At 37.3% G+C, this 25,083-nt stretch overlaps 2 protein-coding genes across 4 annotated transcripts in view; both read left to right on the top strand.

Annotated features, from left to right (window-relative positions):
* The window catches only part of LOC127451800 (transient receptor potential cation channel subfamily M member 4-like), a 35,395-nt gene extending 22,629 nt beyond the window's left edge, over positions 1-12,766 (top strand). For both annotated transcript variants that reach the window (XM_051716746.1, XM_051716747.1), the window contains 9 exons: positions 521-636; positions 731-863; positions 958-1,132; positions 4,683-4,848; positions 5,622-5,803; positions 5,950-6,082; positions 6,412-6,475; positions 6,757-6,844; positions 12,171-12,766. In XM_051716746.1, coding sequence (XP_051572706.1) covers positions 521-636; positions 731-863; positions 958-1,132; positions 4,683-4,848; positions 5,622-5,803; positions 5,950-6,082; positions 6,412-6,475; positions 6,757-6,844; positions 12,171-12,211 — 1,098 coding nt within the window. In that variant the 3' untranslated portion in view covers positions 12,212-12,766. The remainder of the gene's footprint in view (positions 1-520; positions 637-730; positions 864-957; positions 1,133-4,682; positions 4,849-5,621; positions 5,804-5,949; positions 6,083-6,411; positions 6,476-6,756; positions 6,845-12,170) is intronic.
* A 4,370-nt stretch (positions 12,767-17,136) lies between these two features.
* The window catches only part of LOC127451799 (transient receptor potential cation channel subfamily M member 4-like), a 33,833-nt gene continuing 25,886 nt past the window's right edge, over positions 17,137-25,083 (top strand). Inside the window, exons 1-6 of one of the 2 annotated variants that reach the window (XM_051716744.1) lie at positions 17,137-17,366; positions 18,903-18,964; positions 20,076-20,241; positions 21,665-21,845; positions 23,225-23,394; positions 23,966-24,143. In XM_051716744.1, the coding sequence (XP_051572704.1) occupies positions 17,289-17,366; positions 18,903-18,964; positions 20,076-20,241; positions 21,665-21,845; positions 23,225-23,394; positions 23,966-24,143 (835 nt within the window). In that variant the 5' untranslated portion in view covers positions 17,137-17,288. Of the gene's footprint in view, positions 17,367-18,902; positions 18,965-20,075; positions 20,242-21,664; positions 21,846-23,224; positions 23,395-23,965; positions 24,144-25,083 lie in introns of those variants that run through there. The other variant, XM_051716745.1, reaches the window with a different exon arrangement.

A 25,083-nucleotide genomic window follows, 5' to 3' on the forward strand; every position in this document is an offset into this window, starting at 1 on the left:
AAATGGCAACAAAGTCAAGGTATTGGAGTGGCCATCACAAAGCCCTGACCTCAATCCGACAGACAATTTGTGGGCAGAACTGAAAAAGCGTGTGTGAGCAAGGAGGCCTACAAACCTACCTCAGTTACACCAGTTCTGTCTGGAGGAATGGGCCAAAATTCCAGCAACTTATTATGAGAAGCTTGTGGAAGGCTACCCAAAATGTTTGACCCAAGATAAACAATTTAAAGGCAATGCTACCAAATACTAACAAAGTGTATGTAAACTTCTGACCCACTGGGAATGTGATGAAAGAAATAAAAGCTGAAATAAATAATTCTCTCTACTATTATTCTGACATTTCACATTCTTAAAATAGTGATCCTAACTGACCTAAGACAGGGAATGTTTTCTATGATTAAATGCCAGGAATTGTGAAAAACTGACTTTAAATATATTTGGCTAAGGTGTATGTAAACTTCTGACTTCAACCGTATACTGATGTACACACTCAATCGCTGAATTTAGAACACCTTCTCAGACTTTATACAGAGAATCTACCACCGTACTTCAGAGAATGAAGTTGTACATCCAAGACATCTGGAACAAGTTTGACCTTACTGCCATCTTACTCTTCACTCTGGGACTTGTCTTCAGGTGAGTTTTCATTTTGTGAAATCAGCCCTGGAAATGTCTGTTTGTTTGTGTGTGTGTGACTGTATTTTTTAGTGCTTGTGTGTTTGTGTTACAGGATGTTTCCTTGGTCATATAATTTTGGTCGTGCAGTAATGTGTGTAGACTATATGGTCTTCACTCTCAGACTCATTCATATATTCGCCGTTCACAAACAACTCGGTCCCAAAATCATCATGGTTGGAAAAATGGTGAGAAAGAAGTGCCAAGTCTTTTATTCTGCACTTTTCCTAAAATCTACAATGTGCATATAATTATACTCAAGTATTGTCATTTATTCCACAGGTGAAAGATGTGTTTTTCTTTCTGTTCTTCCTGGGGGTGTGGCTAATGGCATATGGAGTGGCCAATCAGGCACTGATATACCACTACGATTCCCGTCCTGGCTGGATAATTCGGCGAGTGTTCTATGAACCTTACATGAGCATATATGGGGAGATGCCACTGGATGAACTAGATGGTGTGTATGCCTGTGTGTTTGTATGTATGTGTGTTTTCATGGATTAAATTGGAATTTTGGAAGTGGGGAAACTCCAAAATCTGGAAGCAATTCTGGTTTCTTAAGGAAGATATAAACCCCTCAGCCATCCTCAAAAGTGTAATAATAATTACAAATGTTGAATATACATTATAAGCATATATTTGCTAGAAAACAAGCAAAACAGAATAAATTAAATGATCAATTAAAAATGAAATACACATATATACAGTATATATGTCATATAATTCATAAAAATATACAAATGTTACCGAAACCTGGTGACAATGCCTGTGGTGGATTTAAAACCTGCCCGCCTGTCCAACTTTCAAACCAAGCAAAATTGCTACTCCATATCAGTGGATTTATATCAGAAACTGATTGCATTTGATTGCATTTTATTTTGCAATTTTGTTATTTCACTGGAATGGAGAGCGGGACACGGAGAGAGGTGGAGTGTGCATCTGAGAGAGGGGCTTTATAGAAATAATTTAGTAATGTTTTTTGAGCGAGTACACTTAATGGAGACAGAATGAATAACCTGGATCAAAAAAAACGTGACTGGAGAATACACAAGACTGAATGGATTGACAAAGAAACTACCAATCCAATAAATAAATAAATAAATATATATATATATATATATATATATATATATATATATATATATATATATATAGTGGATATAAAAAGTCTACACACCCCTGTTAAAACAGCAGGTTATTGTGATGTAAACAATTAAACAAAGATAAATCATATCAGACTTTTTGCACCTTTAATGTAAAAATTACAACCTATGCAATGCCACTGAAAACCAAAGTGACACATTTTAGAGAAAACTTAGAATAACTTAACTGCATAAGTGTGCACACCCTTTTATAATTGGGTGTGTCTGTGTTCAGAATCAACCAATCATCAAGCTCATGTGAAATAGTGTACACCTGTCTTCACCTGAAGTGACTCTGATTAACTCCAAATAAATCTCAGCTGTTCTTGAAGGAGTTTTCTGTCATCTCCTTGGTTGCTTGTTACTACAAGAGCCATGGGCCACAAAGAGCTTACAAAGCATCAACGGGATCTCATTGTTGAATGGTATCCCTCAGGTGAAGGCTACAAATTTTTTTTCCAAGGCATTAGATATACCATGGAAGTGAAGACAGTCATCAACAAGTGGAGAAAGAATGGCACAACAGTGACATTATCAAGAATTTCAAGAATAACAAGACGTCCCTCCAAAATTGAGGAGAAGACTGAGAAAACTGGTCAGGGAGGCTGTCAAGAGGCCTACAGCAACATTAAAGGAGCTGTAGCTCTTTCTGGCAAATACCGGTTTGCTTTATCTCCCGTATTCTTCATCTGTCTGGGCTATGGGGCAGGGTGGCAAGACCAAGCCTTTTCTGACAAAAAAACAAACAAATAAAAAAAATAAAAAACATCCAAGCCCAGCAAAAACCTATATCCAGTCTCCCAAAACCATCTGGAAAAATGTGTTATGGTCTGATGAGACCAAGATTGAACTTTTGCCTAAAATTGTAAAAGGTATGTTTGGCGCAAAAACAACACAGAACATCAGCAAAAGAACACCATACCCACGGTGAAGCATGGTGGTGGCAGCATCATTCTTTGGGGCTGCTTTTCTTCAGCTGGAACTGGGGCTTTAGTGAAGGTGGAGGGAATCATGAATAGCTCCAAATACCAGTCAATTTTGGCACAGAACCTTCTGATGTCTGCTAGAAAGCTGAAAATGAAGAGATCTTTCACCTTTCAACATGACAATGATCCAAAGCACACATCCAAATCAACAAAAGAATGGCTTCAGCAAAAAAAAGATGAATGTTTTGGAATGGTCCAGCCAGAGCCCAGACCTGAAACCTATAGAAAATCTGTGGGGGGACCTGAAGAGGGCCGTACACAGGAGATGCCCTCGCAATTTGACAGATCTGGAATGTTTTTGCAAAGAAGAGTGGGAAAATATTCCCATGTCAAGATGTGCCAAGCTAATAGACTCTTATCCAAACTGACTGAGTGATGTAATTAAATCAAAGGGTGCTTCAACTAAGTATTAGTTCAGGGATGTGCACACATATGCAATTAGGTTATTCTAAGTTTTTTATTTTTTCTCTGAAATGTGTTTTCAGTGGCATTTCATAGGTTATAATTTTTATATTAAAGGTGCAAAAATTCTGATATGATTTATCTTAATTTTTTACATCACAAAAACCTGCTGTTTTAACAGGGGTGTGTAGACTTTTTATATCCACTTTATGTATATATATAAGTGACTCATTCTATAATCTAAGGTAAATTTCATTTCAACAAAAAAATTCAAAAACAAAGTGCTTTCTCAATAAAACAACTATTGGTTTAAGTTAATATATTTCTTCAGTGTAACACCTACTAGTTGCAATGCTTAATCATTGAACACCTTTTTGATCTAATAAGGGAAAGATGTTTTCTTAGTGAGTTTGTCAACTATGTTTCGGACAAACTGAATGCCATTACAGACATTGATTATATGCTACACTTCAAGTAACACACATAATTATATAAAATAATATTTATTAAAATAATTTTAAGAATTGTATGTTTTTGCAGTTATTCATGTGATATTTTCAGCATGGTCACTAGTGACAGTAAAAAAAAAAAAAATTTCTAAATGTAATTTTGGTAGTTTTAAGAGATGTTATGCAAAACTCCAATCTTTGTAGATGTAAAATATACTTTGAAGGATATCAGAACCAGCATTCTTGTTATTTGAAAAGTAAAAAGACAGTGACATTGAAAGTAACATATTTGACAGAACACGTACCATAGACAAGCAATTAAAGTAATATCCTGCTTATTTCACAAAATACAATGACGCCATTTACATAAGAAGATCTCTGTTTTAACTTGCAAAGGAACAATATCTAGTTCATTTTATAAAATCAATGAAATGTCCCTTAATCCCTAATCATCATGATTCACACCGTGCATGCACACACATGCACAAGGGCATACACAGCCTCGGTGTTCTCTGACACATACAGGCTTAAATTTTGAATAATTATACACATACGTACATACACACACAGACACACACATACATACATACACACATACACATACGTAATGCAAATCTAATACAACATTTTCGGACTCAAAATTTCAATAGAAGGGCCTTGCCTGGCCAACCAAATGTAATTTTCTTGATCAGGTTAACCTCAAATTTGAATATATATTTGTGTTAAAATCATAAAAATATTGCAAACTATAACAGTGTTCCCAACATAGTTGACAGTCAATCAATATACTCACCATTAAAGGACACTCACCATTATGTGTTCAAAATAAAAAGTAAAAGTTGCAGGGGGTGTTTGGTTAGTAACACATTATATGTATTATACTGTATGTGTGTTTATGTACTTGTCTGTGGCACACTCTGAGCTTTATTCTTACTCTACCGTTCCATCAGATCCCCACGAACTTTAGAACAATTCATTTTTAGCACATTTAATTTACTTCGTGACAAGTTTTTTTTTTTTCAATCTAGCTCTGAAGCGAGAAGAGAGAGACTGTACAGACAACATCACTCTTATCAATGACGGAGCAGAGCCCTGCCCACAATCTGAGGCTAATTGGCTGGTCCTTATCCTGCTGTCTGTCTACATGCTGGTTGCCAATGTTCTGTTGGTGAACTTGCTTATTGCAATGTTCAGGTAAAAAGCAAAACAAAACTGTACCACCAACACTGAACTAATACCTAAGGTTTTCCAGGTTGCTCTTAAAACCATCGGCTAATATGGACATTGCGCCTCATTCATAAAACACTAGCTGACCAAATTTCTTTGTTACATATCTTAATTGGGGAAGAAAAACAATTAACTTTGCTCAAAAAGATGCATTTATGAGTAATGATGCAGAAAGCTGAACTCAGCAACATGAACTTTCTTAAAATAAAGATTTGTGGTACGCCATAAAACCATCCATAAAACCACTCCTACATAAACTGAAAAATTAAATTCAGTGCACCTAATGGCAAACAAAAATTCATAATCTGTGTAATCCAAAAAAAATAAAAAAAAATTAAAAAGTTTGACTCAAGAAACTCAAGTCATTATAGTCCTTTTTAGTTCCTATTTTCATTTGAATTTTCAAACAGGAAAAATTACTTTTCTTAATATAACAATGAATGATGGTCGAAAACTCTATTGCTCTATCTCTTGCTTGTTACAAAACTAACAGGATTAGGATGTGACATCTTAGTGACGCATTGAACAGCAAGAACATTAATGAAGCATCTAAAATAATACAAGCAATTTTCTTAATTATAACAAATACGAATGCAACAAGTAATCATTTATCAGTAATTTAACATTCCCATATGATTAAGTATACATCCAAAAGATGGTACTCATTTATGTTGGCACTTGAGTAAAAAAGCAGGTGAAACATTTACGTTTTTATATTTGACGTTGTTATGTGTCTACAGTTACACGTTCAGTAAGGTCCAGGAGCACAGTGATGTGTACTGGAAGTTCCAGCGTTATAACCTGATCGTGGAGTATCACTCAAGGCCCTGCCTTGCCCCACCCTTCATCATCATCTCTCACTTACATATTTTCTTCAAGAGGGTCATCCGGAGAGTTCCCTCTGTTAAGATCCAACACTTCAGTATGTTCTCCTTCTAGTTCTTTAATAAACATGTTTAATTCTTATATTACATTCATATATTATTTATATCACAAAATCCCAGTTTATATGCCGCATTGATCTCATTTGTGAAGATTGTCTTTAACTCTTGGTATTTCTGTCGCTAGTGTTGAACCTGAAAGGCAAAGAGGCCCATTCACTGAATACATGGGAGTCCACGATGAAAGAGAACCTGCTTTCCACGCAAGCCAAAAAACAAAGAGAGAGTGACACAGAACGACTCAAACGTACCTCCACAATGTCAGTCACCCATCTAACTTCCCTTCTCTATTCTCAAATCCTCAATTACCAACTTAAAAACCCCATGAAATGAATAAAAAACAAAAAGCTTTTTTCATCCATGCGAGTTTACTTTGAAGCCATTTATTTGCTAGTGTATTCCCAAATGTTGACAAAAATCACTTTTAGAATGTAGATAAGAATTTCAAAATGATAATTTCTTCCGGTAAAACAGACCAAAAATTTTTATAGATTTTTGTCCAATCAAATGCTCCTCCAACTGACCTGCAAGAAGCAAATCATGGTTCTTCATGGCTGAGACATATTTGTATGTGTGTGTGTATGTGTAGGATGGACAAAATATTGAAGCAGATGGCCGATCATGACTGCAGTTTGAGAAAGCTGGAGTCAGAGGTTAGTAGAAGCTGTGTGCACCTGTTTACCTGTGCCCATCAAAAACAGTGACGTGTTTTTAAATTACAGCAAGCCAGAGTGTGAACACGTGTATGTTGCCTGTGTGACAGTATTGGTCTTGCCTTATTTAAGCAGCAGCTGTTGTATTTGCTTGCTCAGCTTAGACCAAGTAGTATCTGCTTTGAATATCTGCCAAGCTGTCAGACACGCAATGTAATTATTGAACCTTAAGTTTTTGACTGATACTATTTATGGTTGTTTATTATATGGCTGTTACTCAGGTGGAGTACTGCTCCACTGCCCTCTCGTGGATAGTGCAGAGTGACCTAATTAAGGAGACTAGTCCACCACCACCTCCTCCTTCCAAAGGTGTGGTGTTCACTTCCTCTTTCTCTCATTGAAGTTTCTGTTTCTCAGGTTCCCACTAGTAACAGTGTTTAAGACATCTGGTTTGGTTGTAATATTGATGCTAAGTTAGACTATAAATATAAATGTATTACTTGTGTCAATTTACCAGTACTTCATTATTAATGGAGACATCCATGACTCTCACAAAGTTTCTGTCTATGAAAAGAGTCCTTGATATTTTAGCTAATCCTTAATTTGTTCAGCTGTGCTCAAAAGAACATACCTGTTGTAGATTCTGTAAAAAGTTTAGCATTTTTAGAAAATAATAGATCGTGGTTTTATTTAGGAATGCCCTAAGAAGCTGCATAAGACATATTTAAGCATTCCCTCTTTTATAAAATGATTTGATTTTGTTTTTGTGCAGGTTACAGTTGAAGAAACAATAAGGTTATGACTGTAACCATGGTTCCTTGAAATGAGGGAATGAATGCTGTGTCATAGCTGACGCTATGGGTTATCCCCGCAGGTGTAGCCAATCTCTGAAACTCTTTAAAATCTTCCCAATTTTAATGGGCAGATAGGTTTTGTGCTCCACCTCCCTCACGCACATAGCGGGCGTATATAACAGCAGTGCACAGTGCTATCTCTTCAGAATATTTGACTGAAGGGTGCAAGCGATACTCGACACTTGTAGCAAAGATTCAGTAGCGCGGCCAGTTACGCAGCATTCATTCCCTCATTTCAGGGTACCATGGTTACAGTCGTAACCTTATCGTTCCCTATCAATTCAGTCAGAATGCTGCATCATTGCTGACTCTATGGGGAATGTATACCATCACACCATGCTACTGGTTCACATGCGTAACGATGCCTACTAGACAATGGGTAATAAAAAGCATCAACAGAGTCTCCTCTTTACAACGCTGTGAGAAGGGAGGCATAGAATGATGAATGGATGGATATACATGGCTATGACACTAGCAGTTTGGGTAGTGCAGTCATCGCAAGATGAATTAAATCACTATCATGTGTGAATAAGTATAAATAAGGGACTAACCAAATGGTTAGTGAAAACTTATATAAAGAGACAGCTAACTGTGGTTTATGGGATGACCATGTATGAATAAACTGGTAGTAAGCAGCAGGATACATAGTTTAACTCTAGACATCCAGGTTGTAAAATCTGGCAAATGTGCTAGGGGAAGCCCAACCTGCAGCTAGGCAGATGTCTTCAAGGGAAACACCATTAGACATTGCCCATGAAGATGGCATGCCTCTAGTGGAGTGAGCTTTACTCCAATAGGGCACTGTATGCCATGCCAACGGCTTTTGATAAGCCTGGTCCAAACTCTTTGCAGGAGTCGTTGACCGACAGTGCTTGAAGGTCGTTTTACACATTTTACTGAAGCTTAAGCGAGAAGCAGCACAGTCTTTAATGAGAGTACGTGTAAGCTCACTGAATCCATTGGCTCGAATGGTGGGCCTGTGAGTGCTTTAAACACAAGTGCCAAGTCCCAAACTGGCACGGTGGTGGGGCAAGATGGTCTCAACCAGCTCGCGCCATGTAAGAATTTCACAATCAAAGGGTGTCCACCTATCATGTCATACACTTTGAGCATATGGATTGAAACCCGCATCTAAACGTTTGTAGAAAATGAAGTATAGGCTGTACGTTGCACTGTACAGGGTCCTCGTGCCGAGAGGAACACCAGTCAGTGAACACTTGCCATTTCAACGTGTATAAACGTCTTGTTGAAGGGGCTCTGGCTTGTAATATGGTGTCGGCACCGGTTGCGAGAGCCCGTGCACATCAGTTGGGCATTGTTCAGTGGCCACACATGAAGTTTCCACAATTGTGGATGTGGATGCCAAATCAAGACCCCCGCCTGCGTGAGCTGGTCTCTGCTCAGTGGGATTCTCCACGGGGTGAAGTAAGTGGATGGGAGGGAATGCATACTTGCATCCCACTGGCCAACTGTGGGCTAGCGCATCCAAGCCCAGCAGGGAATAAGTCAGGGTGTACCACAGGTGACAGTGTGTTGTCCCTGGTGATGCAAATAAATCTATTTCAGCTTCCCCGAATCGATCCCATATCATCATAACTGTCTGAGGACAAAGCCTCTGTTCTCCTTTTATAATGCCCTGTCATGAAAACAAATCTGCACTGCAATTCAGGTGACCTGGAACGTGCGCCGCACATATCGATAGGAGATGTTTCTCGCACTAGAGGAGAAGCTGGCGCACTAAGTTCATCAATGTTCGTGATTGAACTCCCCCTTGGCGATTTATGTAAGCCACGACCGTCGTGTTGTCGGTTCTGATCAGAACATGAAACTCCTGGATGGCTGTTCAGAAAGTCATTAATGCTAGAAATACAGCGAGTAGTTCCAGACAGTTTATGTGCTAGGTCGCTTGAGCACCTGTCCAGGTGCCAAAAGCTAGGGAGCCCTGTATGATCGGCTCCCCAGCTTTTGGCACACAGATGCGTGTTCGACGCATCCGTGGTGACCACTTTGTGTCTGGACACTTGACCGAGTGCCATGCCCATTTGATAGAATGTGGGCGTTTTCCAAATGGTTAGCGTGGCTAGACAGTGGCGCATCATCAAAAGACTAAGCGGACGTGTCTCCATGAATGATGGGGTACCTTTAATCCGAGCTAGCACTGAAGTGGTCTCGTCCCAGTGGGTTGACCGCTGTTGAAGAGGCCAGGAGGCTCAGGGCTTGTTGAAAAAGTTTCAACGGAAACATTATTCCCAGCATGAAAATGTTCAAACACCAGTGAATGGAATGAACACATTCTTCTGACAGGCATGCCATCATAGATACTGAGTTGAAGTTCATGCCCAGGAATGAAATCTGTCGGCTGGGCGTTAACATGCTCTTCGACCAGTTGACTTTCAGCCCCAAATGCTCCAAATGTGAAAGTAACAGGTCTCTGTGTTTGCAAGCTTGTTCCTTTGACTGTGCAAAGAGCAACCAGTCATTGAGGTAATTCATAAAGTTAACACTGCTCAGCCTCAGCAGAGCAAGCGCCGCATCGACACATTTTGTGAATGTGCAAGGAGCCAGGGATAAGCTGAACAGCAGGACTTTGAACTGGTAAGCAGTCCCCTTGAAGGCGAATCTCAAGAAAGACTTGTGATGAGGGGCTCTGTGTTTGCGAAAATAAGCGTCTTTCAGGTCAATCGATACAAACCAGTCTATAGGACAAACGTGAGACAGAGTTTGTTGCTGAGTAATCATTTTGAATGGAAGCCTCGCGAGTATTCGGTTCAGGCGTCTCAGATCCAAAATGGGGCGTAATCCTCCGTCCTTTTTGGCGACTAGAAAATAGCAGCTGTAGAATCCGCTGTGGGCATCGTCCGCTAATACTATCTCTATCACGTCTTTTGCAAGGAGATTTAATATCTCTGAGCGGAGAACCGGCGTGTCCCGCACCATTATGGTGGAGGAAATAACACAATTGAAGCAAGACGCTGCCTTGTGAACCGTAACACTCCCTTGTTCTATTGTCTTCAGCATCCAACTGAAAATTCCCAGAAGATGGCGCCACGTGTCCGCGTAATGACACCGGAACTTCTCTGTGTCTGGCTGTGTGCCGCTCACCCTCGGGGAACGGCACCAAGTGGTGGGACACGGAGTCGCGCTGGCTCGGATAGAACCGATCGTCTAGTTGAGAATGCTCAGGCACACCAGAAGTGGGCCAATCCAATTTGAGGTACTCGACTGCCCGAGCGAGCACCTGAAACAGTTTGGTTTCAGAAACTATAGAGCGGTCTGCCTCTCCTTGGAGAGAAGTCTCGATGAGCTCATCCAACGACTGTGTCCAGGGCTCACCTTCTGACACCATATCGTCCTTATCCTCAGAGTGGGTGCCAAACATAATGGAGCCCTGCGCCCTGATAACGGGAAGCAGGTCATCATGGGCATACTCCACAGGCGAAAGCTTGTGGATGAGGTGAGGAGACACGCAAGGCTTGTGCCGGCGAAATCTCGTCCACAAACTTATCCTGCCCTCACACGTCTCCCTCAGGTGGTCCCTTGGGTGCAACAGAAGGAGCGTGGTGGGAGGGGGAAGGGGCCAGACTGATCCCTCAGAAAGAGGGAGAGCTGAGAGCGCAGCGTTTTGAGTCTCATGCGCTCGCAGTGAGCGCAATCTGACCCACTGAGCGGTGCTTCTGCGTGAGCTTGACCCAGGCAGAGGACACAGTGCTCATGCCCATCAGATAAGGGGATATACCATTCAGATGGCGGAAAACATTTACGAAAAAGACGTTGTTAAGTAAACTGCTCTTTTAGATTGTGCACAGTATACAGATACACACAAACACAATCAGGATGTAGTACTTATGTTACACGCTACAGAAAACGATACAAAACAATAAACGAATAATATGAGGCCCACAGGCTGTAGAATAATCCCAGCACTGTGATGTGGTAAAAGAGGCGAAGATCCACAGGAGACAAAATTCCAACACTGCTGTTCAACAGTTCAAAAGGTTTAGTATCCACTATCGCCGGAGCACCGCAGGGGGCAGAAGAAACTCTGATCCACCGGCTGTGAGAGGTGCAAATCTTGACAGCGATTCTTTGTAGAAGAAAATCCAATTTTTCGTGCAGAGTACGAGAGAGAGATTATCGGCACCCTGAAGGAGAAAATTCAGAAGAGATAGCACTGTGCAAAGGGCTGTTATATACGCCCGCTACGTGCGCAAGGGAGGCGGAGCACAAAGCGCTATCTGCCAATTAAAATTGATAAGAGTTTCAGAGATTGGCCACACCTGCGGGATAACACCATAGTGTCAGCTATGACACAGCATTCTAACTGAATTGATAGGGAAATAAAATCTCAGTGATGCACAGTTAACATACAGACACAGATAAACTACAGAAATCTGAAAAAACATTGGTAACACTTTACAATAAGGTTTCATTTGTTAACATTAGTTAACATGAACTAACAGTGAACAATACTGTTACAGCATTTATTAATCTTAGTTGATGTCAAATAAAATATATACTAACACATTTGTAAACAGTTAATGTAATATGAAATAACAAGAACAATGAACATTTGTATTTTTATTAACTAACATTAACAAAGATTAATAAATGCTGTAAAAAAATATATTAATTGTTAGTTCATGTTAACTAATGTTTTTAACTAATGTTAACAAATGGAACCTTATTGTAAAGTGTTACCAAATCATAAAACATTTTTAGAAATTTAAATGTGAAAATATCTCACTTTACCCACCACTTTACTGTGGGTCATAGTATTTAGTAAGGAAGAGTCTTTCTGTATTATTTGTTGTTAACTTTGCAATCTCTTTTGACTGTTTCAGGTGTATCCTCTAGAAGTTCCACTAGTCGCAGGAGAAAATAACACTAATAACTGATAATGTGTAATAACATATAATTACACATCCTTAAAAATTCTGACTGAGAGATAGAAATGACTTTGCATTCTTCATTATTTCTGTTTTTGTGAACCAGGTCAGGTCACACACGTATGCTGTGCCTTTTTAAAATCTCAAGACATGATTTTTTAAACATTGGATCAGGAGAAGAATTTTTCTTTATTGATCAGAAAACAACACTGGTTGAGCTTAAGCATCTGAGTCCTGCAGCCTTACAATTATAACTAAGACTGGATTCTATCAGTATCATATCACTCTTATGTTTTCCCCATGGACTCTTATTTTGAAAAGACTCTTAGTTTGAAGTCGTCCTGTTCTTTGCCCTAATTGTATCCCAGGCGTTCCTGGTCTCCTTGTTATCCCATGTGTATATATACCCTCTTTGCTCCCAGGTTGGTTCATGTTTGTATGTAGAGCTTTGTAAGCCAGCATACTGCTGTGGAGTTTTTTTTTTTTATTTTATTTTTTACCTTCGTTGAGCTGTATCTTCTTCTATTTGTTATTAAAGAGCTGCATCTGGATCCCCTCTCTCTCTCTCTCTCCTCATCACTACACAAACCCTGACAATCAGCTAACGTGTTATCAGTTAAATGAAAGAGGAATATGACATAACAGGGTAGAAGTAACACCAACATTTTTGGGTGTTTATTTATTTTGTCAGTTGTATAAATTCTCTGCTTGCAAATGAATGACTCACTGAAATAAAGAACTGCATTATAAGGTATTCCTCTCAGCTATATGTATACAACAGATTGGAAGTTTAAAGGTTACATTAGCTGCAGATCTGTAATACTGTGACAAAAGTTTGAACTGTTATTCAGTACCTTTTTTTAAACATATTACGTTTTGAAATCCAAAAATTTACAATGACAGGGTAGCATGTGTACAAGTGGGACAAAAATTTGACAATTTTAAAGGAGTGTTGAGACGTTTCATTTCCCTTAATATGTGAAGTCACATGGAGGGTCAAATTACTCATAATCAAATCATTAAATAAATATGATATAGCCTATGTAATGAAATTGTTAAAAAACTATAAAATCATAATCATTAAATCACTAAATGTCCCTTGTATCTCATTTTAGCACTAGCTTGCGGTCCATTTTCATTTTAGCATTATATTTGGGTTGATTTTTAATTTAAGAATGAGCTTTTTGACCTTTCATTTTCAAGGTTACAGTTATCGTCACATCACTAAACAACAGTGGGGATCACCTTTCAAAATCTATTTCTTTTGACTTTCTGGTTAGTGAGTTTAGGCACGTTTCTTTTTTTTTTCTCTCTGCATCTATGGACAAGCTTTGTACAATAGAAGATTTCTTGTTCACTTTTGCAGATGAAGTTGCCAACTAAAAATAAATAAAAGAATTGGTCATTAAAAACAGTGACCTAAGATATATCATAATTAACAAAATCCATTGCATTAATATGATTAGATCTAGTGTGAGAATGTCAGTTAGTTCGAAATATAAAGCTTGAGGGAAAAAGCTACCTTGAAATTAGGTGGGGAGTACAGAGCATGACAGAGCTGTTCAGTTTATATCTTTTAGTACTTCCACAATTGTTTATATAGTTGAATGCAGTCAACATTTAAAAGTGCCTGTTAGCTAATACCTTACCATATCAGGCTTTACATTGCTATAGTACCTGCTTCTCTGGGCTCTGTGCATTGCCCATGTGTGGACAAAATATTTGTGGATTGTGGATTGGGAGCAATGATAGAATAAATAGATTATATATTTTCTGTTATTTATTTACTTCTTTTGGTCTTATATTTATTTGGTAAAGTATTTAAAATCAATAGTAAAATTAAGTATTGATACGCAGAATAATAGAAGAGCCCATCACATACAAATATATGTATTAAATAGACAAGAGAATATGATGCAATGTGTGTAGAAAAACATAGCTAAGATTGTAAGATTTACAGATGCTCAGATGCTTTAGTCCTCTTATCTAGTTGGCATTGCAGCTACTCTCCACCCTCCCATGATGTCATAGTGCCAGTGGACTACTCTCTTGTACACCATATTAAAGGAATATTCTGGGTTCAAAACAAGTTCAGCTCAATCAACAGCATTTGTGGCGTTAAGTTGATTACCACAAAAATTAATTTATTAATAAAAAATTATAATAATCTTGTATAAATACAGTGCATTGCTCTTAATTCAAACCTGTCAAAAGACCACAGTAAGGAATGCAAACAAACTCGACTGTAAACTTGACAATATGCTTAACATTCAAACAGAATAAAGAAACAAAATGCATGTGTGGCATGGATAAGTAAAATAGAATGTTTACTCAGATCCAGTATGATCTTCTAAAGCAAAGTCTGCTGCATGCTAATGTGTCACGTCCTGCAAAGTCACGAATCAAAACCCTCATGGTTAGTGTGTGTCTTTTCTTTTCAGACCGATAACCGTTAACTTTAAATATTCAGATTTATCGGCCGATACCGATATATCGTGCATCCCTAATTAAAATACTCACTGTTTCAAAAGTATAGCCATAAGATATACACAATATGTGTGTTAACATAATTTTACTGTGATAAAATCACTTACTAACCTTTTCTGTGTAAAGTTATAGCCAGTTTTACAGACCTCAAAGCCCTAAAGCGATTGTAAAAATGACTATGTAAACAACTATACAGCTCAAATAATACACAAGTTTTACCAGAAGAATGAATGTAAATGCTTTTATAAAATTATAAGCATCACATCTGTGCTTTTAAACCCTCCAAAAATTGGCCCCATTCAATTCCATTGTAAGTGCCTCAACGTAACCTCGATTTCTGCTTCTTTTTTTAAAGGAACGAGTCTAAATTAGTTTTTGTGGTAATCAACATTATGCCACAAATGCTGTCGATTAATCTTAATTTGTATTGAAACCAGAATATTCCTTTAAGCATTGAGTGAAACAGGTGAGTCTAAACTTGACAACCCCACGGGCAGACTCTTAAACAGTGATCTTATCAGTCCAAGAATACCTCTGCACTCTAAGTCAGACTTGGCTTGATGAGTCCTTTTTCAAATCTGTAGCGGTGTATCTTTGTTACCTTGTCTCAATTGTATACATGTAAAAAGTGGAAGAAGCTAAGTTTCATTTTGCACAGTTCCCACATCTTTATTAGGCCTACATTATTGTTAATTTGTGCATTTCATGGGGACATAGATTAACAAGTTTACTGATTTCACACTAAATTCCATCATTAATCCTTTCAGTCAGACAACTAAAACAGATGGAAACAAAACATGAACAAATCTGCAATCTCTCTGGTGATTCATCTTCATGGGTAAACACTGTCTGTCCCATTGTTTTCAAAACGAGTTTTGAACAGACTGACAAGGACAGATTACACGGTGTAACAAATTTATTTTTTTGTTCCTGTGTAGTAAGTGTTATTTCCTAATTGCTTATGGCTCAAAAGTATAGAAAATGGCTATTATTCCCCACAAACTTTGCTTTTGTGACCAGGGCAGTGATATTTAGAAATGTACCTATTTCCAATGAGAAAACGGGCGAATTTGTGTCTCCGTTCACATAAAGTCGGAAAAAAACAACATATGAATCCAAATTAACATGTATTTATACTAAAGTAATATTCAAAGCCGCGCTGGTCCATAATGGTAACAAGTACCCGTCTCTTCCCCTGGCTCACTCGGTGCACCTCAAAGAGTATTACAACAGCATCAAGACCTTGCTGGATGCCTTGAAGTATGATGAGTATGGCTGGGAGGTCATAGGAGACTTCAAAATGGTGGCATTCCTGATGGGTCTCCAAGGTGGTTTTACCAAGTTTCCCTGCTATCTTTGCCTTTGGGACAGCAGGGACACCAAGGCGCACTACCACAGGTGGGACTGGCCACAGCGGACCAATTTCTCTGTGGGGAGGAACAACGTCAAGTGGGAGCCACTGGTGGACCCCTTGAAGGTGCTGATCCCACCACTACACATCAAATTGGGCCTTATGAAACAATTTGTCAGAGCTCTAGATAAGGAGTCGGCAGCCTTCAAGTACCTTCAAGACTTCTTCCCTAAGCTGTCTGAGGCAAAGGTCAAAGCTGGTATCTTCGTTGGACCACAGATAAAGAAGGATTTTGGATTCATATGTTGTTTTTTTCTGACTTTATGAGAACGAAAAGACACAAATCCGCCCGTTTTCTCGTTGGAAATAGGTACATTTCTAAATATCAATGTCCTGGTCACAAAAGCATAGTTTGTGGGTAATAACAGAAATGTTCTATACTTTTGAGGTATAAGCAATTAGGAAATAACACTTACTACCCAGGAACAAAAACTGTGTTACATAGTGTTATCTAAGTTGAATCAAATGGCAGGTAGCAGATAAAGACCAGCAGTAACATTATTTGCTTCCTGGAGCTGGCAACCACAACTGATCAGTCAAACCAGCATAACTGGCCTCCAGAAATAATAACAAAGCTGATAGTATTTTAAAAAGACACGCCTGCAGGTATCTGAAAGAGATGCGCGCTCATTATGAGTTTGAATGGAAACCTTTTTTTTTTTTTTTTTTTCCACAAGTAGAAGAATCAAGTTTTTACAGACTACAAATGACGCAATATGGGACTTCCTTACGAGGTACCTGTGTATAGGCTAATATGTGTCCAGTAAACGATATTTACGCCCATCACAGCTAATGCTTTGACCGGCGTCTAATCAAACTTTGCCTCCAGAGGTGTCGTTTTAAACGAAACAGAAAAACACCTAATCTTCTCTGCACGCATGTTTGTTTTACCCTGCCCTCAACGCCCACACGTCTTTAGCTAATTCAACTGTACCTGTTATTTTATCAGGCCAACATGAGGTCGTGCTGGAATGCATCCTGGAGAATGCACGTATGACGTGTAATGTGTAGGCGGAGCTTAACAATTGCAGCTTCACTCTGAAAGTTGCATTGAAGATCACGAGAGTTGTTGCTGGCAATCTAGAGCACAATTAAAACTTTCCATGGAAATCTGAAGAATAATATATTTCTAATAAACCAGAACTGTAAGACGCGTAAGAACTGGACAGATCGAAATGAAGAAAATTGAGAAAGAGATGGAAGGAGGAGGTGGAGGAGAGAGAGATGGTAACAGAAAATCCGAGAAAGATCTGGTATGTTTAAAACTATTTTTATTGCTTTGTGTATGGTGTTAATTTGCAGTACATCGCGTGCAAATAGTCACTTCTCTATACTGAAATAATGTAGGACTGCAGTTTATTTTTCATGCTTTGTCAGCTGAACATTTGAAAGGATTTAACTAGATTTACCTGTTATTGAATAAAAATGTAAAAGAAAACATGCAATTCTTTAAATGTCATTAATTTCTTCCAAATACAGACAATATCGTCGATAGACGTAGATAGGTGTCACCTCAATAGGTGACCAGCAATAGTCATTATTTTGAGAGGAGATGTGTAACAGTCATGTAAGCACTTGAATCAGAAAAGGTATTTTTCCCACGCCCCCTTCAATATCTTAATATGCAAAAAATATGGATGTGTCATGACTATTTGAATTGGCGTCCTTATTGGTTTGGATTGTCTCTAAGAGATTTTGGAGTTACTTATGAAGGACAAATTAAATGATTGACCAAGCTTGATTTATAGCTCCCTAATAAGCATATGTAAAAAACTGTACTGTGTTATGAGGTTATTTTTTACAGCACATAGTTGAAATGTGTAGGCCTGCTTGCTCAGTGGCTGCTGAAGTAACTGCAAACATATACAAAAAAGAACACACACACAAAAAAAGGACAAATATGGGGAAAACTGTGTAGACAACAGAAACACAATAAATCACATTTAATTTATGAGGGAAAAAATTGCACCTATGTTGCCAAGATAGAAAATAAGAGCTAAGAAGGAGTGCAAAAATATTTTTGTTGTCACAAATTAGGTTTAAATGGCAAATATGTGATAATTTCCACAGTATTGTGATATTCAGTTCAATATGATCACTATTTCATAACTCTCGAAATTAAATTGAAACAGTATTCACAAAAGTCTATGAAATACACGTACGCAAAATTAATTCTAGGAAAAGAAATCTACAGAAAAAAATAAAAAGCACAATAAATAAAAATAAGAATGTCAAAAAGATGTTATGAAAATATAGAGAATATACAGAGATAACAGTAATGCTGAATCATCATCCATTATAAGGTAAATTGCTTTGCTTATATGTGAGATATTATAAGAAATATATAGTTTTTATTAAAGAACTGAAAACAAGTCTCTATTTGTTCAAACATCATCATTATTATTTAATTTTAATTGACAAGGGGCGTAGATTTGGCTTGAACATGGGAGAATATAAATGTTCTTTATGTCCATCTACTATTCTGAATTATGAAAAGCCTTTTGCAAGACTAAAGTTTTAATTTTGTAAAAACAATTATATTAACACATCAGTTGTTTGTTTTATAATCAATTATATGTCTGTGTGTTTGTAAGAGCTTTAAGGTTTATTCACAAATAAGACATCCATTTCCTTGAGTAGGAATGCTTTTTTCTTTGGGCATGCTTTTGTTATTTAAGAGTGATTTTATTGCTGTAATCCTCAGCCACTTACAGTGAAAGAAAAGAAACCAAACCTGCACGTGAAGTTGTCTCTTACTCATGCTTTACTGCAACTCTACTGTGTTTCAGAGCTGGATCCCAAAGATGATTAAAAAGAGAGTATGTACAACCTTTGTGGAGGACTCCTCTAGGTACAACAGCCATTTCCTTAGAATTCACTAGAATTCAGATTTACCAGCATATCCTGAAGGCTATTCAATCCTTTCATATGCAACCATTTGAAACAAACAATCAAACACTTGAAATTTGATCTGAGCCATTTAGTCTCAGTCCGATTTGTTAATAGAGGGTGGGTCAACAAACATGCCACTTTTTCTGGAATAAAGGTGAATGTGCAATATGTCAACGCAGTATTGTTTCCCTGTCCTTATTCACCTTACAAGCTATTGTTAAAGCAAATGTAATGGGCTTGGTTCACTACAGTGTTGGTGCTGGTACTGTTTTCATTTTTTAAATGTATTCATTCAAGTGATAAATGTACTGAATTTCAATTATGCTTTTAAATTTCCTTAATTTGTATTGAATCCAGAACAAATGTCTTTAACTGTATGTAATAGACCAGAGCCTTGGTTGTACATGAATTGTTATATATTACCACTGTGTTGTTAATGCATATATAAAGCACATAAAGCCCTTATCAAAGGGAGAATAATATGTCTTGGCTCAACCTGTACATTCAGAGATCCCACAGAAAACTTCTAAATATCAGGGATTTTTACATTTTTGATTTTCAGGCCGGGGAAAGTCATGGAAATAAGTAAAATAAAATACAAAAGTTATGGTAAAGTCATGGACATTTCTATATTATATATTAATTTGTTTCTAGATTTGCTTTGATCTAAAATATTTCATTGGCTAGATATTGCTCTTTGTAAGTGCTTGTGTAGAGTAACATTTGCCTGCAAGCCACTGTGATAACATCAGCCTTTCCGATTATGGTCTTTTTGCAGATGTTTGTACATCATTAAGTATAAATGTTTAAATCTATTGATTCAAAAGATTAAGATCAAAAGATGTATCTGACATTCCAATGGAAATCTGCAATCTCTTTAAAATTAATTCTGTATAAAAATCTATCCAGTAATCATGGAAATGTCCTGAAAATCCCTGTACATTATAAGTGTGTTGTGTTAAAGTCATTTTTGGCACCTGCCTATGTTCCGTTTATGTTTCTTTCTTTTCGTCTCTTCTCTTTGGGTTCCTCAAAGTAAAAAAGCATGTTGTTTTCTCTTTCTTTGGTAGTAATGGGGCTTTGTGTCAGTGTGGTGGAGCCCGAGAACTTCACATCAGCACAGCTACATGTGATGGTGTAGTGGGACAGTGGAACAGTGCACAACACACCTCTGAATACCCTACTGATGCATTTGGAGAGCTGGAGTTTGCTGGAGCTGGACGCAGACACAATCCAGTGGGTATCTTATTTTCTTGTAAGCCTGTTCAATTGTGCACAGTTAAAATTAGGGTGCCACACCAGAAAAAACTAGTGAAGCATGGAGCGTTTGGTGGATAGGAATGCGTAATATTTGTTTTAAGGGTGTGGAAAGAGCCGTTTCAGTTTGAAATCAAGTGGGAATACAGAGAATTGTTTTCCCGATGGTACAACTAGACCTGCCTCTCTGACATTCTCATTATTCAACGGATGCCTACGTTAGAGTGTGGTGCAGAAAAAGTTGCAATGTTGTAAACTTTTGGTCACATGATAGAGTATTACTTTGGCATACCCTCATATTTTCCCTCTACATCCTTGCTACAAAACATCCCTATTGAAATCAATGGATTCAAAGCATTCTTTGATGTAGTGTATATACTCTAGAAGTGTGTAGGCACCCTTACTTCAACTGAGTATGCAAACTACTTCCTGCAAAACTCTATCTGACAATAGAACAATGATTAGTTTTCTGAGAAGAGAACATAAAGTTCTTTGTGCTATGCAGTGTGTAAAATGTATGCACCTTTCGTGCATTAATTTTCCTCTATTTTACTTATTTTTCTGTTCACTCAGTTCCTGTAATGTATTTTAAGTTCACAAAATGTATCTTTACATTTAGGAACATTATTGGTTATTATGAGCTTTTTGATTTGTATTGACTCAGGTTCACCCCTCTCATATACGCTACCGGTCAAAAGTTTTGAAACACTTACACATTCTTTATTATAATTTTTTTTCTCCACATTTTAGAATAATAGTAAAGTCATCAAAACTATGGAATGATATAAATGGAACTATGGGAATTATGTTGTGACTAAAAAAATCCAAAATAAATCAAAACTGTGTTATATTTTAGCATCTTCAAAGTGACCACATTTTGCCTAGAATTTGCAGACATGTACTCTTGACATTTTCTCAACCAACTTCTTGAGGTATCACCCTGGGATGCTTTTTAAACAGTATTGAAGGAGGTCAACAGGCATCTATGTTGGGAACTTATTGGCTGCTTTTCTTTATTATTTGGTCCAAGTTATCAATTTCAACTTTTTTTAAATTAAATTTTAGTTTTATAATGAAATAAATTAATATGGTAGCACAATTATATTTTTGTCTACAAAACTAATTTCAAACATTTAAGCATACACCTTCAGATCAAAAGATTTTTATGATCATGAGAAACATTTCAGGCAAGTGTTTCAAAAATTTTGACCGGTAGTGTATGTGTTAGGTGACGAGAAAAATACCATGCATGTCTGTGCATGTGAGAAATGCCTTGATGACATTCTTTTGTACCTTAGTATTGAATGAAGAATCCACACAGACAGTTACTGTAACAGTTTTTTGATATGTCACCCACTCAATTCAGATGCGTGGATTTTTATATTACTTTTGTCTCCTTAAGTTTCTGCGTCTGTCACATGACACACACCCTGACAATGTGTACTCGCTGATGACGAATCAATGGGGCCTGCCGATACCCAATCTGGTGGTGTCAGTGGTCGGGGGAGAGGGAAAGGACAAAGTGAAGACCTGGGTACGAGAAGTGATCAGACAGGGCCTTGTCCGAGCCGCACAGAGCACAGGTAACTCCTGACCTCATGCTTTTGTATTTTCAGCTCAGTTTTGCCTTTGTAATGTTACAGAAAGTTGGTGTGAATTGCCATTTACAACCTATTTTGACTTATTTAAAGTTGAAGTGTGTAATTTCGGAATGGAATTGAAAAAAATAATTCGATTCCAGAAAACTTCAGATGTCTTCAGTTGGTTGTACAAACAAATAGTCCCTCCCTAAACTCACGACAATTGGTCAAGTCTGTGTTGCTCTGTCAGGCTTGATGGACTGTTCCAACAAACTTAGGAATGTTTTGATAGTGCCACAGTGTTACACTTGTAACACTTGTTATACAAGTGAAAAAAGTCTACAAATGGCTTACTAATAGTTGACTGCTTATTAAGCTGGAATAAGAGAAATAATTTTATCATTTAAAAAAAATTGCATTAGCTATATATGTAGTGTAACATATTTCTGAGTAAAACAGGATATTCAACAACAACAAAATGTTGGATAGGACTTGATTTTATCCATGGGGAAAATATTGGATTGTGAAAAGTGGGCATTGCATACCAGAATAGAGTAGACTTAATTGGGAGTGTGCTTAAACAAGTGCTCACAAACCTTTATACTTATGAATGCTCACGTGTGTACTGTAAACCCTACCTGGTCTGGACTCAAACTACAACATTTAATACAGGTAGCTTTTCTGAAATGTTTATAACTGTTTTCATGTGCATAGTAATTAGAGACTAGACAGAAGTCTTGATAGATCAGTGTTAGACTGGCCAAACTAGTCTTACTCAACAGTGAAATTCCCTGTGCTTAAGTTTGTAGTGTTGCTTTGTTGAGAAGGTTGTTATCTTAAGGAGCTATTTCTACCTTTTCTAACCCTCAGAATTAGATTTGTTGGTCTAACCTAAAGTATTCATGTTGATTTAGACATCCAAAATCATATTTTTGACCTGACTCAAACCAGTTAATGCAAATGTTGCAACATTAAGCTAATTTTTTAGGTTAGCATTTTTAAAAATGTAAAATTTACCAGGTAAAATTTACATTTTAAAAATGTAAAATTTACCTGGATTTCTGCATAAATAGGTCAGAAAATTGATCTGACATAAGTCACAGCCATAGACCAACACAGTCTGCTTAAATAACACGCAACATTTCTTTATTGAACACAGAATGTAAACATTACCAGTTTTGTCTATTGTCAAATTTTAGAATAAAATGGATTACATTTGATGACCAATTTATGCAGAAATCCTGGTAAATCGAGGGGGTCCAACATTTTTCTGCAACTGTAAATAAATTATATTACATTTTTGTAACTGAGCATATTAGTGATACTGATGTGTTTCTGTGCACTCTTATTTAGCTTATCTATTCCAAACATGATTTTTCCAGGGGCTTGGATTATGACAGCAGGCCTAAGGGAAGGGGTCGGCCGCTGTGTAGGTGAGGCAGTAAGGGACCATTGTGCAACAGCTTCGTCTCTTTCACAGGCCAAAGTTATAGCTGTGGGTGTCGCGCCCTGGGGCTTGATTCACCAACGTCAGCAACTCATTAACCCACAGGTACTATTGGCAATAACATTTCACAATCTCATAGCAGTATATATTTAAGCAATAAACAACTTAAAGCTGTTTGTTACAGCTTTAAGATATGGATTGTTTTTAGGTACATTGCGAGGCAAAGTGTCTAAAACACACTTATTTGTGGTAAAATCACTGTAACACACAGATATCAAACTATGATAAAAGACACAATGTCTAATAAACTGTTAAATTTAATATGAATAATTTTTGGAATAAACAATACTTTCTATAATAGTTCATTACTATAACCATATCCTAACTTTATGCTGTTTGAGGTTGCCAGGCAGCGTTGCAACACAGCACATTTGCACATCATAGAATGTGGATTTATAGTCATTGTACAACTATTTTGAATGCAACTAATCCAATCAAAGTATACAGTAGAGTTGGAGAAATCAGTTTTATAAATACATATATACACAGTATCCAGTAGCGTTCCAGTAGGGTCCTATTACTCATGACTAAAGTCACAGTAAATCTGAATGGTGTTAAGGACTTTGTATGACTTTGAAAGCTCCATAAAATCTTATTGTCCACTTCTCTTTACAAGGGTAGTTTTCCAGCACGCTACTATGTGCAGAACATGCCCCGTGACGCCTGCTGCTTAGACAATAACCACCAGGCCTTCCTCTTAGTGGATGATGGAAGTGTAGGCCACAGAGGGTGTGAGACGATGTTCAGAGCCAACCTGGAGGACTTCATATCCCATCAGCGCACTGGCATCTGGGGTAAGAGATTTAAAAACTCTTTCTGATAAAATAAATGTGAAATCTGAAGTCTTTTTTACCATGGCAAATTGAGCACAACAGCAAATGTCCAAATCTTCTATCTGTGTATCACTTTTATCTGGGACTCTGACAGGAAACAAAGGAACTGACAACAGTCACATCCCTCTGGAACTGTGCACTTCCTTTTTATTAATGCCTCAAAATTACAGAGAAGTAAACACTGTGTGAGAGGAAGGAAGAAGAAAGCTAAACATTAGTGTGCCATTTTGAAAAAAGGAACAGTATTTTATAATTTAACGTCATTATCAAAATATGGTGACAAACATGTCCCTTGATTTTTCGGTCTTGAAAAAGATTTCAAATAGTCAAGAAACCCCATTTAAAAGGCATCTTTCTATAACCTAACCTTTTATTAAATAATATGAAAGGGTTTGACTCTATTTTGTTGTACATTTTTTTTTTTTTTTTTTACAAAAAATTGTTGAATTTGTCAATTGCCTTGTCCCCTTCATCTGGTACACCTCTTCTATAGCTGGGTTTCTGTCCACATAGTTTATGCATTTTGCATTTTGGGATATCACATAAAAACTGCTGGATGGAAACACCAAGATGCAAATAAAATTTCCAAATTGCGCATAAAAATACGTATACGCTCTCTTGAGGTGGATACATTTTTTATTCAATAAGAGGAAATGCGCATAAACTATGATGGAAACACATTTACCTAAATTTGGCTGGGTTTATTTTATTTTTATTTATTTATTTATATCCTTTATTTAACCAGGAAGGTCCCATCGAGATAATACAGTCTCTTCTTCCAGGGAGTCCTGGTCAAGACGGTAGCACATATAAGTTTCACAATAAAATTTAAAAGATAACAAATACTACAAATACACATTAAAAAATAAATTTAAAAAAACATACAGTCGATATATACAAT

The sequence above is a fragment of the Myxocyprinus asiaticus genome, chromosome 14 (genome assembly GCF_019703515.2).
Source record: "Myxocyprinus asiaticus isolate MX2 ecotype Aquarium Trade chromosome 14, UBuf_Myxa_2, whole genome shotgun sequence".
Classification (NCBI taxonomy): Eukaryota; Metazoa; Chordata; class Actinopteri; order Cypriniformes; family Catostomidae; genus Myxocyprinus; species Myxocyprinus asiaticus.